General features: G+C 46.9%; 1 protein-coding gene across 1 annotated transcript in view; it reads right to left on the bottom strand.

The window, feature by feature from the left end:
* dpp10 (dipeptidyl peptidase like 10) overlaps positions 1–2,516 on the bottom strand; it is a gene marked incomplete at both ends in the record, with an annotated part of 79,724 nt that extends 77,208 nt beyond the window's left edge. The window contains one exon of the mRNA XM_083681467.1: positions 2,460–2,516. Coding sequence (XP_083537593.1) covers positions 2,460–2,516 — 57 coding nt within the window. The remainder of the gene's footprint in view (positions 1–2,459) is intronic.
* Between the last annotated feature and the right edge of the window lie 16,066 nt (positions 2,517–18,582).

Raw genomic sequence — 18,582 nt, 5'->3', positions numbered from 1 at the left:
AATGAGGAATTTCTCATTCTGTTCCATGTGTTACAATGAACCCCATCCTCTGATTTCTACCTCCCCCAGCCTCCCCTGATGCAGTGCTATCTATCTGAACAAGGTATTTCAACCCCTGCCAACTCACGGTACGATGGAGGCATTTTCTTTAGACCGAGAGCAAGTATTTCGATATACAGAATGACAAAATCAATTTTCTGTTAATACAGGCCGTCAAATCCTCTCTAACCTCTACAAGTAGTTTGATCATAGCTGTTTGACGTAATACTTGACATCAAATGCTAGGAGCTGAGGGAAGATGTCGCGCAGACGTTTCCGTGCGGTGGAGTCGACTCCCAACACTCGACCTTCGACCTCCATCTCAGTTCCATCTCCACACCCCTCCGCATCCTCATCAAACTTTCACGAGGGCCGATCCTCTGAGGGCTTGTTAGCCAATCACGCGATCCTCTCAAGGGCTGTTAGCCAATCGGGCGCGCCGATTGCTGCCGTTCTCCTGACATCTCTGACAGTAATAGCCTAGTGTGGCGTGGTTGGGCTGCAGTCCGCTCCGGTGAGCTCTCTGACTCAGCGATGTGTGTGTGTGTGTGTCTGTGTGTGTGTCTGTGTGTGTGTGTGTGTGTGTGTGTGTGTGTGTGTGTGTGTGTGTATGACGCTGTGTCATACCCTCTCTCTGCACGCATTGGTTAAAGTCCCTCAATGACACCGCCGCTGTGACATGATGTACCGCCACTCTCACAACCTGGTAAGAGCATAGAGGCAGTAGCCTAGCGATAGGACAGGCTACGTTGATAGGGCGTTCTAGTCCTAGGGGTGTGTCTCCATAGTCTGAGGTGGCTTCCTCTTCTTACGTTCCTCTCCCTTCTCCTCATCTCTCCTTCCTCTCCTCCTATTCTTTCTCTCCTCTCCTTCCTCATCTCTTCTCCTCTCCTCATCTCCACTCCTCATCTCCTCTTCTTTCTCTCCTCTCCTTCATCATCTCATCTCCTCTGCTCCCTCCTCTCCTCTCCTTCCTCTCCTCTCCTTCCACTCCTCTCCTTCCTCTCCTCGTCATCTCATCTACTCTTCTCTCCTCTCCTTCCTCTCCTTCCTCTCCTCTCCTTCCTCTCCATACCAGCATGCACACCTGGGCCTACATCGTGATAGTACCTCTGGATGTATTTGAAGACTTACAGCTTCCAAATAGGCCTATGAGTTCTCATCATGATGGAGAATATACAATAGATTCAATAGATTCAATTTAATAGATTCAATTCAACAGATTCGAGTGGGACATATTTGACAAGTGAAAAACCATTTCAAATGATACATTGTCGAGACATAGTGTGTGACACTTCACTGGCTAGTTTCGATGTGCATTGAAATATTTAGGGAGGTAAGACCGATCAATAATTCAGCGTCGAGAGAGCAGACAGGGTGCACGACAGCACTGACGCACGGCGGGAGAATCCGCGGACTGTTGTCAAGTTGCAACGTTCCACCACCACAATCCCTCCAATCAGACTCTGATGTCAGACCTCTAAATTGTTAAGGAGCAACAGTGCAGGCGCAGACTGGGGAACGCGGTCTCTGGCAGGGGTATCAATGCTGCATGAACACTGGCGAGGGCCGTCAGCCTCGACTGGTGCGTAATTGCGGTTGACGTGCTCAAAATACAGAGGAGAGACATAAGCGGTGAGCGGCACGCAGTGATGCGTTGCGGCAGCTGCCGTGTTCGTTGCGGTGCATTTGAGTGTGTGGAACTGCGGGTAGAGTCTTTTTTAAAGTGATTCTCCGCCGCGCGACAGTTCTGTTTCTGTTGCCGTCAAGGTGTCACGGACAGCTGACGGGAGACAACCGCTGAATTACAATCTCACGCGAGCCGTGCACGCACTCGGCGCCCGTCTCCTCTCTCCCCTCTCTCGCTTTTCTCCCTCTCCCTTTTCTCTCTCTCCCTTCTCTCTCTCTATTTTTCCCGATTCCCACGAGACAGCTCATTATTCCTCTTCCCGACAGCTGACGAGCTCTTCCTACAGAGTCTCTAATTGATATAATAGTGACATATGCAGCTGAATCATGTCTTGTAATGTTGAATCACGATTGGGGAGCGCGTGGACAGAAATCTAACGGGGGTAAACAACAGCCCCACCGGCATCTGGTGGAAGACACGACATTACTCCCCTTTCTAGACTGTTAAACGTCTTTTTAAATACAGCAGTCTATGAACGGGAAATGCTTTAGGAGATAGATTGATTGATAAGTTATAGTCAACCGTTACAAACCCTATTTCTCAAACATTGCGACAGGCACAAGCCGACTTTGTGGACACTAATTCTCATCAAATTCTAACCAGTTTACAAACATACAGCCAACCAACTAACTGACTTGCAGAATACACAAATAAAACAAGTGTTACAGCACAACTCATTACTGGCCCAATCACAGATATGGAACAGAGAGAAAGACGTTGGAAAGCCCACCTCATCCGACTGCGGTTCCTTCTGCCGTTGATTCGGTTGTTCCTTGGTGGCCGTCATGGTTAAACGGCAACGGTAAACTCCGGTGTAGGAACTTGGGTCTCGCGCTGAATCCTAAGTACGCTGTATAGTCAGGTCCCACTTGCCCGTGAATTAGTCAAACCGGCAGGGTGAGAGGGAGGGAGAGAAGAGAGGAGAGGAGAGGAGAGGAGAGGAGAGGAGAGGAGAGGAGAGGAGAGGAGAGCGTGGCGGGTCGTAGACGCCGGTGTGGTTTATCAATTGCGGAAAGGCAAGCTGCGGTGCGGCGACGAGTCTGTCACGATTTGGGTTCCGCGAGGTTCCTTCGACTGTCTGATGGAACACCGTGCTATCGCTGCCCGTCTGTCCGCATCACGAAGGCTAGTTAGAGAGGGAGGCAGACGTCAGATGAACTAAGAAGAAGAGACCGAATGTGAAGGATATCCCCTCTGTCTGCCCGAAGACAAGCGAGGGCAGGTTGACTAGCCGACTCTCGTCCTGTCTGGTGTCTGTGCCCAGTATTCGGAGGGTGAGGTGGTGCTAGGGACGTGGGAGGAGGGGGTGAGGAGGAGGGGGGGAGTCAATCTAGTGGTCTGATGCGTTCCCACGGCAGAAAAGGGGGGGGGGGGGGGGGGGGGTGATTACGTGTTTGACATAATGAAGGTTTAATGACGACCTAGACTTTTGTCCAGGAATAGCCTTCTCTAACTCCCATTACAAAACAATTCTACGATGTCCGCATGTATGACCATTGTCGGGTACATGAGTCTACCCCGTATTGTGGTTGTTAGAGTCACGATGTCACGTGTTGCTTTTGGCTGGTTCATATGTATCGGCTGGAATCATAAATCATGTTCCGCCGCTCAGCTGAGCGAACGGAGCGGGAGCTGTCCACGGTGCCGGAGTGCTGAACCTCGCGCCGCATATTAATCTTCATTGAGTGTACACGCGCTGTCACGGAGGAGAGGACGCACCACTTCCTATTTCCATGACACCGTCCTGTCCAAAACGGTTAAGAATAAATGAACTTATAACCTCTCTCTCTCTCTCTCTCTCTCTCTCTCTCTCTCTCTATATATATATATATATATATATATATATATATATATATGTATATGTATATATGTATATACACTCACCAAACATTTTATTAGGAACACCTGTACACCTTCTCACGGTGGAGGTGGTGTAATGGTGTGGGGAAAGTTTTCTTGGTACACTTTGGGCCCGTTAATACCAATCAATCATCGCTTGAATGCTACAGTCTATTTGAGTATTGTTGTTGACCATGTGCATCCCTTCATGGCCACAATTTACCCATCTTCTAATGGTTACTTCCAGCATGATAATGCACCATGTCACAAAGCAAAAGTCGTCTCAAAAAAGTCGTCCCAATAGAACACCTTTGGGATGTGGTAGAACGGGAGATTCACAGCTGGAAAGTACACCTGAAAAATCTGCAGGAATTGCGTAATGCAATCATGTCATCATGGACCAGAATCGCTGTTTTGAGAGCAAAGGGAGGCCCTACCCAGTATTAGTATAGTGTTCCTAATAAAGTGTTCGGTGAGTGTATATAGATATATATGTACAGTATATAGCTTAACTTGGTGGTTGAATATGTTTTAATATAGGCAGCAGTTTTGGGTAGCCTAAGTGTGGAGCTTTGACTACCGGTGTCTGTGATCATAAATGCTCATCTGTTTTCATGGCAGTCTTATTTGACTCCATAACAAGGTTGGTGTGTGCAATTTCGCAAACGAATTTGGAGTGTATTTAGAGGCTAATGCCTGCCATTGACACAACTCTAAATCAAACTCACTGTAGGCGTATGAGAGAGCAGTGTTCCACCTGTTTAGGCTGGTTGGAAATCTACACTATAAAAGTTATGTCGACGCGAGGCAGCCATCTCACACAACCAATAAAGTGCTCAAATCACTTTAATATCTAGGCTCATATCAGCCATGCTCCAGCCAGACTTAGATCAATATGTTTTATCGCCATCTTGACATTGATAAACAAGTAGTGTGTTTTTTTCAACAGGAGTGGGTGAAAGTAATGGAAGATATGTGGGGGAAGCATTGTCTATATCACCCACTGATATATAGACAATGACTCATTTAAAACACCAAGGTTTTGTAACAGGGAACGCAGCTGTGGTCTGAGGTACTGAGTTATCAACAATTAGGCTGGTTTAGCAGACAAGGAGCCTAGCCTTGGTTGGACTGAATCCCACTTCCAATGGAGACTTCAACAGAGACGGCAACAACAACAAAACCAACAACTTCATCAGCATCCATCATCAAAGACCCTCATTTCTCAACATGGGTGACAAAATGAACAGAGATGTCATGCATGGGAGAATCGCACAAACATCCAATGATTAAAGACTAATGGATGACAGTGTTATCGTGTGGTAAACCCAGGCAGTTACAAGCCGTCTACTGCCGTGACAGATCACGGATCTTGTCACGGATAGTCACAGTGCAATTATGGATGCTTTGGATACATAGAAGGAAACATGTCACAAAAAAATGCCATGACAGATGTGATGCCATGGGTATTAACACTACGAATGCTTCAGATTCCATTGTCAAAGTGTTGATATGTATATCATCTGTTGTGTTGACAGTTCACTATATCATCTTATCGACACTGCAACTGTCATTATAACAACATCAGCATCAACAGCAAAGGCTGTGAGCTCATTTGCAAACATTCTTCCATCAAACCACAGTTTGTGGGCCTGACGGGGTACTATCGTCTGGTATTTCAGGCTCAGTTGTCGCCCTGCTTCAGTCTCGCCAATGACAATAAGCAGGAACCTCTCAAGGCCGGTGATTTATACAGAACCCTCTGAGAGACTTGTTGGCACTAGACCCCCCGTATCCGCAAGGGCAAACAACAACAAGAGGCCCGGTCTCAGCACGCTCAAATATTGACGTTTCTCGTTTGACCCGCTCATACTTAAAGAATGTCAGGGACGTGAAATTATTGTAGAGTCAACCTGAACCGCAATTTTGCTGAAAGTACAAAAAAAAAACACGAAACGAAAGCAGGTGAAGCATGAAGGTCAAGAAATAAAATCTATATTTCTTTTCTGAGGAGTTATAGCCGAGCCTAGAAGGGCAAGGAGAAATGGAAAACACGTTTTTTTGTTCTGTGAGTTATTGTGCATTCGTCTTGTGTCCCTGGTATTAGCATAAATCCCACTTAACCTTTTCTATCTGCGCCACTCTTCGTCTGTTTGAGTGGATCCAAGCCAGAATAAACAGGAGAACAATATTGACCTCATACATACGCATGCTGCTTGTATGTGGGATGGTCTATAGCCCTGTGGCACATTGTCTATCTCATATATGGTTATATAATCCATACGCTTGTCTTATTATTGATCAATCTGTAAACACCACAGGGGTCAAATCTGTTATTGCAATAACAGAGAGCAACAGATTTCATATTATGCATAATGTGAAATGGTGAATGAACATTCCCTGACCCCTGTTTTCAGTGAAGCTCCAACCATTTCTATTCTGTTTGAACTGTTAAGTTGAAGTTGTAGAACATTTCAAATGGATGTTCGGGAGATTTTTTTTTTGTTTTAACTAACCGCTAACTACTCCCTCTCTCACTGCTGTACTTCAAACACCATGACACCCTGCGCTAAGGGAACACACCGAGGGAGAGGGGAATTATACACTGAATTACAACTCGGAGATCAAAGGCATGTCCGCAGGGAGGGAGTAATCAAAAGTGTTTGGGTTATTGCTTTGCTTCAGCTGGAGGGCTTGTTACACAATATGAAGATGGACGAAGAGAGGAAGATAGAGGAGGAGAAGAAAGGACAAAACAAAACAGCATCTGGGACTGAACTGACAGCACTGAACTTAAAAACTGGAAGAATGTAGAATTCACAAACTCATTCTTTCAAAGTACAGGGTGGATGGAGTGGGTTGGTTGTACAGTTCCTTTAAATTGTGGTGTTGTGACTTTCAAGAGGTGCTGGAGAGGGAGGTGTGTATGTGTGTGTGTGTGTGTGTGTGTGTGTGTGTGTGTGTGTGTGTGTGTGTGTACGTGTGTGTGTGTGTGTGTGTGTGTGCGTACATGTGTGTGTGTGTGTGTGTGTGTGTGTGTGGGAAATAATATGGTGGTACTCTGAAATCACCTTGCAGAGTTGGAGAGAGAGAGAGAGAGAGAGAGAGAGAGAGAGAGAGAGAGAGAGAGAGAGAGAGAGAGAGAGAGAGAGAGTAAGCCCTGGGGAAGTGTTTTGCTGAGGTGTCTGCTGTTGATAAAGTATTTATAACCCTGGGGCAATTTAGTGCAGACATTGAAGAACTCCACAGAACTGTACTACACACACACAAATACACACACACACACACACACACACACACACACACACACACACACACACACACACACTCCTATAAAACTTTCATGGCTTCAGACGAGCATCTGAAGACCTGTGCAGTCCAACACTGACAGGTTTTGCTTTGCACCAATTGTAATGACTGGAGTACTCAGGCAGAGGACTCAAACGCACGACTTGGAGACAAAAACTTCAATCCAATAGAATAGTCTTTACTTTCAGAAAGGTTCGGTACACAGGTAGGCAGTCAATGGGTAGGCAGATAATTCAGGAAGGGGGTAGGCAAAGCAGGGTTTGGTACACAGGTAGGCAGTTCAAAAAGGCAGGCAGATAATCCGAAAAGGGATAGGCAAAAAGGCCAAGTCAAAAACACACTCGGAGATCAAAAACCAGGAATACTTATCACTAGGAAATGCTGGGACGTATGACACGAAGGTACAAAGACGAACTGGCACAGAGACAGAGGAATACACAGACTAAATACACAGGGAACGATGAGGAACAGGTGAAGCCAATCAGGGCGGGATAGACAATCACACAGGCAGGAAACACACAAGGACAGGTAGTGAAGTGTCTGAAACGAGAGACACGGTGAGTAACACAAAAATAAACACGAAACAATAAATGAATAACATGAAACAAAGACAAACATAAACTAAGAAACAGGACGAGACGTTGCACCAATAATACTACCAAGAGTTAGAAGATAAAGAAGTCTTTGTGTTTGGGCTGTGAGACACTCACTGAACTCTTGGGGTTTAGTGAGATGTACGGTTGTATCGGTTTTCAAACAACTTCAGGTGTAGGATGCTGTAGGCCATGGTCAGAAACATTACCACACTTTAACCATCACAGTCGAAGCACGTCGTTGTGATGAAGTCAGCAACCTGAGGTGAGTTTCCCCAAAAGCCTCATCGCTTTCTTTTCTCCACAAACCTGCACGAGACCACTCTTAAATATCTTTCTGCTATGGTCTGAGTCGAGGTTGGTATACCGGACCAGACCACTCTTAAATATCTTTCTGCTATGGTCTGAGTCGAGGTTGGTATGTTGGAGTTGTCTGTTTCTACTTAATTCTCCAGAGCCTTGAAGTTTAAGGGTTTGAGTTCTGACTTCACAGAGGCACAAAGGCCCTGCTAACTGATTAATCTAAGGCCATGACACCTGATTAATCTAAGGCCATGACACCTGATTAATCTAAGACCATGACACCTGATTAATCTAGACATCCTCAATATAGAATAGAATACAACACAATATAATATATCATAACTTTATTGTCTAACCGAAGATGGAAAATGATAAAAGGTTTGTTATCCTCAGCAACATTGACATCCTGTCAGACTTCCCTTCTGAACAACTAGAGTAAACAAAAGATGATTAACTAGCTAACATGGCTAACTAGCAAACTAACTAACATAGTTTTGATTTCAATTTCAATCAAGTGTTTATTTATCAACGTGATTCTGATGGTAAGTGTGTTTGACAAAAGCTTGATAAAAATCGCATTGGTTAAGAAGGGAAGGTATTGTATGCCTAGGTTTACTGTAATTTATGTGTCAAACCGACAAACATGGTTCAGCATGTATTTCCTTTGTTTTGTATTCATCACTCTGTTGCCATCACCCCAGGTCTGAATGTCCATTTCAGCAGGGGGCCACGGCTTCCTTCTAAAGACACCGCAGAGATACAGCATTTCCTGTTTCAGAGGGACATTTGCATATCAACACCAATTTGTCAAGCCCACTGCAGTGAATACTGACATCAAAATGTCCGTTTTGCTCTGCAATTTGTGGTTTTCAAAGGTTTCGCTCTGGGCAGAGAAACATCAGACACATCAATTGACCAGCAGTAGGGCTTTCATCTGAGCGCTGATTGAACGTGGCGATAATTTCTCCAAACATTTCTGAATTACAGACGTTTCATGAAAAATTCTGAAGACGCCCAGTGTTGAATAGACGGGTTTAACCTTTGGAGTTTTCAGGGCGGAATGACATTGCCGGAAATTTCAATTTGCTATGTTTTATAGAACATATCACTGTGTGACCCTGTCTGGTGTGAGACTCTCACACCAGGGGAGGCTGGTGGAGGTAGAAATCGGAGGACGGGCTCATTGTAATGCATAGAATGGAATGAGGAATTGTATGAAAAACACGTGAGTCTGTCCTTCGATTTCTACCTCCACTAGCCTCACACACACACACACACACACACACACACACACACACACACACACACACACACACACACATCAAAGACATGCTCAACCGTACAAGCATTATGTTCCTTTGATACAGTGTACAGTTTTATCCAAAGTGTCTAGACAGTTCAGACCATTGCCATAGCCTTAAACCCTTAACAAAGAGCATAAGCCCCCCTTCCGCCCCCCCCACACACACACACACACTCTTTGATCCCTAATCGCCCATCAGAATACATCATCTCCTGAAATGCTGCAAGACACAATGCACTGAGTGCATTGATCGGTTACCATGAATCTATCAGGTCCTATCACACCAGCTCTGGTGTTCCACTGCTGTGCACTGAAGCTCCCCACTGCTCACACAGCTATAAACTCATACTGTAGGCATCTCTGCCATTGATTAGCATCTCTGTTGTCCTGCTGTGTTGGTTGATATTAACAAGGGCTGCTTCACAATGAATGGCAAAATAAGTGTTTTTCACGATATAATAATTATAATAATAATAATAATAATAATAATAATGGCACAGTTTGAACCAATTATAGATAACACACGCAGTAAGATTATAACAGTACTACTAAATTCACAATGTATTGTAATATGATTATGAGCTACTTATGTGATGTTGAAACATGAGTATCATTGTTAGTGCTACTCTGTATGTGTGGTGTGTGTTTGTGTGTGTGTGTGTGTGGGGGGGGGGGGTCTTTATCTGTGTGTCTGTGTGTGTATGTCTGTCTCTGTGTGTGTGTCTGTGTGTGTGTGTGTGTGTGTGTGTGTGTGTGTGTGTGTGTGTGTGTGTGTGTGCATGCACGCGTGCGTGCGTGCGTGTGTGAGATTCAACATGTAATAAAACACAATGAAAAGCTGTCGTGAAGATTCAGGATGCATGTGTGCTTCTGTAGTTGATGAAACACCATTCAGAAAGAATACGCAGCTCCTTGGTATTTGCATTCACACTGAGAGCAGTGCTACGTTACGACAATGCCCCTCGAGATCAAAGCAGCAACAGATTACACCACTCCTCTCCCATTTGTACAGCGCATCCTCCTCTCTTCTGTCTGAGGCTGGAGAGACGACCGAGACGTGGAGAGGGGGAGAGGGGGAGAGGGAGAGGGAGAGGGGGTTGAGGTTGGAGGGAGAGAGGGAGAGAGAGAGAGAGAGAGAGAGAGGGATGAAGTGTTTTGGCTGGAGAAGAAAGGAGAGAGTTTTGTCTTTCTCTCTTTGACATTGAAGTGATGTTTCATCCCCCCAAGCAGACCAAAGCCATGACAGTGGGCGTCCTGAAACCCCTGAACCAGAACTACAGTATGGAGAACACAGGGAGATGAGGAAGGCTTTGTCCACAGAGTGGTGGGGGAAAGAGGGAGGAAGGGAGGGAGGGAAGGAGGGAAGGATGGGCAGATCTGTTTCACTTTAATGAGCAAAGCTTGTTTTTAAATTGAGAGCTTAGTATTAAATGCCAAAAAGCCACACAAGTCAAGTTCCACCTTGTCAAGAGACAAAAAAAAACACTGTCATAACACATTATAAAGCTACTCAATGCTGTCGTAACAACAAAGTCCATAAGACAGAGATGAACACATCTAAGGGATTATACGGCACTCACCAGTGGAGGCTGGTGGAGGTAGACATCGGATTCATGCATTACAATGAGCCCGTCCTCCGATGTCTACCTCCACCAGCGTCCCCTGGGGCTGACATACAGTGAACAGAAATACAACTCGTGCAAACTGTTCCCCCTTGAGTGGAAGATATGAGACCTAGCCGTTAGCATCAGGGTAAAGATCAGAAGAGATCAATGTTACTGGAGACAGGGTTCTGCCCTGGAGGCTAGGCTAGCATAGCTTTCCTCATCAAATATTAACCTGTAACCTGCCTGCCGATCTATGACAGGACAAGCTAGCTAGCAGGCTGAACCTAACAGGACAGGACAGGCTAGCTGAATCTATCAGACTCAATCACAATCCAATGACCTGTCTGTCTGTCTGTCTGTCTGTCTGTCTGTCCTATCCTGTCTGTCTGTCTGCTTGTCTGCCTGGCATTCTTCTGCCTGTCTGCCTGCCTGCCTGCCTGCCTGTCTGTCTGTCTGTCTGCCTGCCTGCCTGCCTGCCTGTCTGTCTGTCCACCTGGCATTCTGTCTGTCTGTCTGTCTGTCTGTCTGCCTGCCTGCCTGCCTGCCTGCCTGCCTGCCTGCCTGCCTGCCTGCCTGTCTGCCTGTCTGTCTGTCCACCTGGCATTCTGTCTGTCTGTCTGCCTGCCTGCCTGCCTGCCTGCCTGCCTGCCTGCCTGCCTGGCAGTCTGTCTGTACCATGTGTTTGATACCATTCCCAATTCCGTTCCATGCATTACAATGAGCCTGTCTTTTCGATTTCTATATCCACCAGCCTCCACTGAGAGTGATTCACTGTCTCAACCTTGCATGCAGTGAAAGAGTACAGAATTGGCTATTTGAATGAAAACCTCAAGAAAGAAACTTGGAGAGAGAGAGACTGGAAGAGGGGAGTGGAGAGAAGATGAGGGGATCAGAGGAGGGCTGAACGGACTGATAAGAGGCTTTACGAGATGGAGGGAGGGAGAGATAGAGGAGAGAGAGAGAGAGAGAGAGACACACACACACACACACACACACACACACACACACACACACGTACACACACAGTGAGTGTGTAGGAGGTTCGGGTGATGAAAAGCAGCAGGTAATATCCAGACTTTATAGAAACTCATTCAGCTGACTACAGGGATGCTTCACTGCGGCAGAGTCAGAATAGCTAGCTATGCACTAGGCTACAAGCTATCCTGCTATCTCCTCTCTCCATAGACAAAACACTCAGAATTGTTAGCCATGCGCTAGATGCTATCCTGTTATCTCCTCTCTCCATAGACAAAACACTCAGAATTGTTAGCCATGCGCTAGATGCTATCCTGTTATCTCCTCTCTCCATAGACAAAACACTCAGAATTGTTAGCCATGCGCTAGATGCTATCCTGCTATCTCCTCTCTCCATAGACAAAACACTCAGAATTGTTAGCTCTGCGCTAGATGCTATCTCCTTTCTCCTCTCTCCATAGACAAAACACTCAGAATTGTTAGGCACATGCTAGATGCTATCTTGTGCCCCTGTAGACATCGATCAGGGCAGACAGAGGCTAGTCAAGGAGAGATACAGAAGGGATGACAAACTGTATATCAACCCATTCGTCTTTAGTCAGACTGTCATAAATCTTATGGGACCACTATTTGGCAGAAATGAATGATTTCCATGCCTTGCTAAGGCACTGACTGTAATCTAATAAGGCTTTAACATTTTGTAAAAATCCATGAAAGCCAAGACGGTTGGTTTAATATTAGTGTATACATGACTGTACCAACCACTGAATGAGGAATGGTATCAATATCAAACACACGTGTTGGATACCATTCCTCATTCCATTCCACGCATTACAATGAGCCCGTCCTCTGATGTCTACCTCCGCCAGCCTCCCCTGAGGTACAGTGCTGTACAATACCCTCACTGAAAACAACATTCAGGTGGAGAGCTGCTCTCTCTCAGTCCCAGTGAGAGAACTGGAGATGAAGCCTCTGTAAAGGAGTTTTTGCGGCACAAGAATAACCTTTGACCTTGTAGACCTTGAAAGAGGGAAACAAAAAGCGAAAGGCAGTGAGATGGAGATCCCAGAAGACTCTGCTTAGAGAATCCTCCCCACAAATACATGCTCTACTGCATGACCTTGAGCAGAGCGAGGAGGAGGGGGAGGAGGAGGGGGAGGGCTGAGAGGGGTACTGCTGTTCTAGTCAGGCTGTTTCTGCAGGCCTTGAGAAACACCTGAGAGTCACACACCTGTTTTGATACCTTTCCTTCTTCAACGCATCCGTCCTTCGGTTTCTACATGCACCAGCCTCCCCCTGATGAGTCACTCGCTGCAGGGAGCTGATGCCCTGCGGCCCACTATCAACCCCAAACACACCCACGATGGGAGGGGAAAGTTCCTCTAATGGTTGAGCTCAATAACGTCCATAGAGTTTAGCTTGATAGGAGATAGAATGTTTATGAGAGGGAGATAGCAGCAGAGTAGTGTAGTAGGCTATATGCCGCTGTGGATTCCAGCGGATTCTGGTTTGATACCATTCCTCATTCTTTATTCTTCCTCAGATGTCCTCCACAAGCCTCCGCTGGTACAGGACGTTCTCAATGTAATCATGTTGTTTATATATATCTATATATATCTGTATACACTCACCGAACACTTCATTAGGAACACTATACTAATACTGGGTAGGGCCTCCCTTTGCTCTCAAAACAGCCTCAATTCTTCGTGGCATTGATTCCACAACATGTTGGAAACATTCCTTTGAGATTCTGGTCCATGATGACATGATTGCATCACGCAATTCCTGCAGATTTTTCAGGTGCACTTTCAAGCTGTGAATCTCCCGTTCTACCACATCCCAAAGGTGTTCTATTGGATTCAGATCCGGTGACTGGGAAGGCCACCGAAGAACACTGAACTCATTGTCATGTTCATGAAACCAGTTTGAGATGACTGTAGCTTTGTGACATGGTGCATTATCATGCTGGAAGTAACCATTAGAAGATGGGTAAATTGTGGCCATGAAGGGATGCACATGGTCAACAACAACACTCAAATAGACTGTAGCATTCAAGAGATGATTGGTTGGTATTAACGGGCCCAAAGTGTGCCGGGAAAACCTTCCCCACACCATTACACCACCTCCATCATGAGAAAGTGTATAGGTGTTCCTAATAAAGTGTTCAGTAAGTGTATATCTATATAGATAACTTGTGGTAACTTGTGTAACCTTTCTGACAGTCAACATTTCTTCAGAGTTATCTGTTCAGCAGAGGGCGGGAGGAGGTGAGAACGCAGATAAGTATAATGTATAAAGCAGGACCTATGTGCTCGCCTGATAAGTGGTTGGGCATTGTCTGTAGATGGTTACGTAAAGGTCTGGCTTTTTGACGAAAATAAACTGAAGGAAAATAAAGTGAGTGACCTTAAAATATCTGTACAAATGCACACTTAGAGGCCTACCAGGGAGGTTATGCATCATGTGTGCTTTTACCATGGAAACAAGAAACCGTTCATCTCTTACGTAGGTTTTATTTTTATTTAAGAAGGTGTGAAATATGCATATTAGAAGCATAATGGCAACAGTTTCCCCGCGGGCATAATTGAAGTATCTTAAATGTAATTGAATTCTGAATAAACAAATCAATTCTGTCATGCAGAATAAATGCAGAATCTGGAGGAAAAAAAAATAAAAAATGTCTGATTAGGTTATAAATTCCACCGTGTTCCAAATTCCCTCACAGTTTGCAGGGTGGCGGAGAGACGCAGAGAAAAGGCGTGAAATGTCACGACTTAATCATTTTAGTAATTTAGCGCGTTGGAACGTATTAATAAGACAATGTGTGCGATAAGGCGGATGCCTGAGGGGTGTGGCAGCGTCTAATTAACCGTCGGCAGGGGGAGATGACTTCTAGACCTCTGAATATTACAATATTAACGTGAGAGTGAAGCCTCATATGATAATGCACCAGACCACACAGGCAGACACCCAGTGAGGTTGGGATATTAACGCAGGCTTTTATAAACCTAGAGTTTAGAATATTAAAACAGCCTTTTGTAAACCCAGAGGGTTTAGAATATTAAAACAGCCTTTTGTAAACCCAGGGAGGCTCTAATATTAAAACAGCCTTTTGTAAACCCAGGGAGGATCTAATATTAAAACAGGCTTTTGTAAACCTAGAGAGTAGAATTTTTTTGCAGAGGACAATGACTGTGACTGGGTGTGGAAAGGAGGCTGGTGGAGGTAGACATCGGAAGACACAGACCCAAACCCAGACACAGGCCAAGACACAGAACCAGACACAGGCCCAGACCCAGACCCAGACCCAGACCCAGGCCCAGGCCCAGGCCCAGGCCCAGGCCCAGGCCCAGACACAGACACAGACCTAGATCATCCATCCAAACCCCCACCCCTCCCCAAGACGCCACCACAAAGACATCACAGACCTACACAATCCTGACCCCCCCTCACCTCCCACCCCTCCTCCTCTTCCCCCCCCCCACTCTCCCTGCTCCCTACTGTACTTGTGCTGCTATCAGAATGATCTATCACCACTCCCTCCCCCCTCCTCTCCTCTCCTCTCCTCCCTCCCCCCTCCTCTCCTCTCCTCCCTCCCTCCCACCCCTCCTCTCCTCTCCTCCCTCCCACCCCTTCACCTCCCCCCTTCCTTTCACACCCGCCCCCCCCCCCCCGCTACCTACTGTACCTGTGCTGCGATCAGAATGATCTATCACCACTCCCACCCTCCTCTCCTCCCTCCCACCCCCCCCCCTCTCCTCCCACCCCCTGCTCCCAACTGTACCTGTGTGCCTGCTATCATAATGAAATCTAAATTACAGCCTGTGTACGAGCTACTCATCCATCCACTCTAACCCCCCCCCCCACACACACACACACACACACACACACACACACACACACACCCCCCTCCCCCCTCCCTTCGTCCCCCACGCCCCGGCCGCAACGCCACCGCCACCTCGCCTGGAGAGCTCTCTCTCTACGGCAGCAGCGACAAGAGTGATTTGGCCGCTTGACATTTAATAAATACACCGCTGGCTAAGGCGGCGGCAGGGGACCGGCTCTGGTGTCTGTCTGAGACGAGAGAGCCGCTGCCTTCAACTGTGTTGACGTCTGATGGAAGGAGATACAGAGAGGAAGAGAGAGGGTGGGGGAGAGACGGAGGAGGGAGAGAGAGAGAGAGAGGGAGAGAGAGGGAGAGGGGGGGAGAGAGAGAGGAGGAGATAGGGAGAGGGGGGGGGAGAAAGAGAGAGAGGGGGGGGAGAGGGAGAGAGAGAGAGAGAGAGCGAGCCCTGGGGAAGTGTTTTGCCGAGGTTTCTGGTGTTGATAAAGTCGATAGACAGGCAGAACCAGGGAGACAGAGACAGTGTGAGAGAGAGAGAGAGAGAGAGAGAGAGAGAGAGAGGTGTATGTAGGACAGTGGGATACAGACAGAGAGGTGAGTACGTACCACTATAGAGGGAAATGGAATAGAGAGAGTTGAACCCTGACCTCTGCGTCTCAGAGCCTGGGATTGAGTGTTTACTGGAGAGATACTGTAAATAGTTAGCTCCCCACACACGCACACACACAGACACACAGACACACACACACACACACACAGACACACACGCACGCACGCACGCACGCACGCACGCACGCTCCAGGACTCTTGCTAGGTCAAGACCATTCAGAGCTGCATAAAGAAGAGAGAGAGAGAGAGAGAGAGAAGATAGTTTGTTCTGTCAGTGACAGCGTAATCAATATTCTTATTCAAAAAAGTACCAAAAAAAACAACAACAACAACAACAACAATTTCACCACAATGGGCAAACCACATCAACATCCTAACAACACTCACAATCATATCCGTGGAGACAGCTTTTCCAACCGTCTGTCCCGGGGAAACACATCGGAGCCGCTCTCCCTTTGAAATTGCTGTTCAATTTCAGCTAACCGTTAGATATGAATGTCGGAGGTTTTATTGTAACACTGAGACGCCTCAGCCAGAGAAACACACTACTTATTAAACTTGGAGTTCAGTTTCTGTCTAAACCAAGCGGAGGCCGGTGGAGGTAGAAATCGGAGGACGGGCTCATTGTAAAGCACGGAACGGAAAGAGGAATGGTATCAAACACAACCATTCCTTGATTGACACCAGTCCTCTTTCCGTTCCGCGCATTACAATGAGCCAGTCCTCCGATTTCTACCTCCACCAGCCTAGCCTGCTTTAGACAGATAGAAACCTTGTCTGAATCAATGCATATTTGAAAGGACATGTGATGACAATGAGAACAGAGCTGTCCTCAAAGCAACTCCTCTCCCTCTCCTGATGGGAGAAATGATTACACTGATCCTGTTACTGTGTCTAAATGCTCAATGAGTAGGAGCTACGATGAAGGTGCCCTCTAGGCACGCACACACACACACACACGCACACACACACACACACACACACACGCACGCACGGTCACACACGCACACACACACGCACACACTCTCACCCTCTAGAACCAGACACACACACACGCACGCACGCACGCACGCTCACAGTCTAGACACACACACAAACACACACACACACACACACACACACACACACGCACACACACACGCACACACTCTCACCCTCTAGAACCAGACACACACACACACACGCACGCACGCACGCACGCACGCTCACAGTCTAGACACACACACAAACACACACACACACACACACACACACACACACACACGCACACACTCTCACCCTCTAGAACCAGACACACACACACGCGCACACTTTATCTGCAGATTGTACCTCTTGACATATCCACCAACGACTCTCTCTCTCTCTGTCTCTCTCTCTCTCTTTCTCTCTGTCTCTCTCTCTCTCTTTCTCTCTGTCTCTCTCTTTCTTTCTCTCTCTCACACACACACACAGACACACACACACACACACACAATCATTGTGGCAGGGTGTATTTGTCAGATGCGGCCATGGATACAAGTAGGGCTTTCAGACATTTAATGAACCATACACTTGTGGATGGGCTTTCGTCTACGAGGCAAAACACACAGCATCTCTCACACCAAACGCCTAAAGAATGAGCTGCTCTGCTCTGCTTTACTCTGCTCTGCTCTGCTCTGCTCTGCTCTGCTTTACTCTGCTCTGCTCTGCTCTGCTCTGCTCCAGGGGAAAGATCAATGGCTTGTTGGTCCCAGGACATTTCTCTGAGGACACAGCGGAGACGGGACAGAATTCATCTCTTCATATCGTTATTCACCTCTCACCACGAGGGGGGTGTTTCTATTGGCCAATCAGCCACAGTGGCCACCCGCCGTTCACTGTGTCACACTGTTGTATGATGTCACACTGTTGTATGATGTCACACTGTTGTATGATGTCACACTGTTGTATACAGTATGAGGGAGAGGGTGTATGAAGCAGTCAATGAGACAGTCCACAACACTGTAACCACGCACCCACACACGCACACCCACACACACACACACAGACACACACACACACACACACACACACACACAGACACATCACCCCAGCCAGCCAAAGGCACCTTAACAACCCAGTGTTTGCGAGGTGTCTGCAGTGGAGGCACTGTCATAAATAAGGTCAGACGCCTGCATGCCTGGCTTCCATAACCCTGTCACACTCAACATGACAGGTTAACCTGCTGTGTGTGTGTGTATGTGCGTGCGTGCCTGCCTGCCTGCCTGCCTGCCTGCCTGCCTGCCTGCCTGCCTGCCTGAACCCAGGTGAGGAACAGAGTCAGGGCACAAATATAAAATAATAGGGTATTTAATGAGGGAATAGCAGGGAACGGGAAAAGCAAGGTGGACTGGCAAACGGGGTAGGTCAGGCAGGCAGGGCAGGCAGGCAGGCAGGCAGGCAGGCAGGCAGGCAGGCAGGCAGGCAGACAGACAGACAGACAGACAGGGCAG

Source organism: Argentina silus (assembly GCF_951799395.1).
Source record: "Argentina silus genome assembly, chromosome: 12".
Classification (NCBI taxonomy): Eukaryota; Metazoa; Chordata; class Actinopteri; order Argentiniformes; family Argentinidae; genus Argentina; species Argentina silus.
The sequence above is the reverse complement of the archived record's forward strand: the minus strand, read 5'-3'. Positions and strand labels throughout refer to the sequence as shown.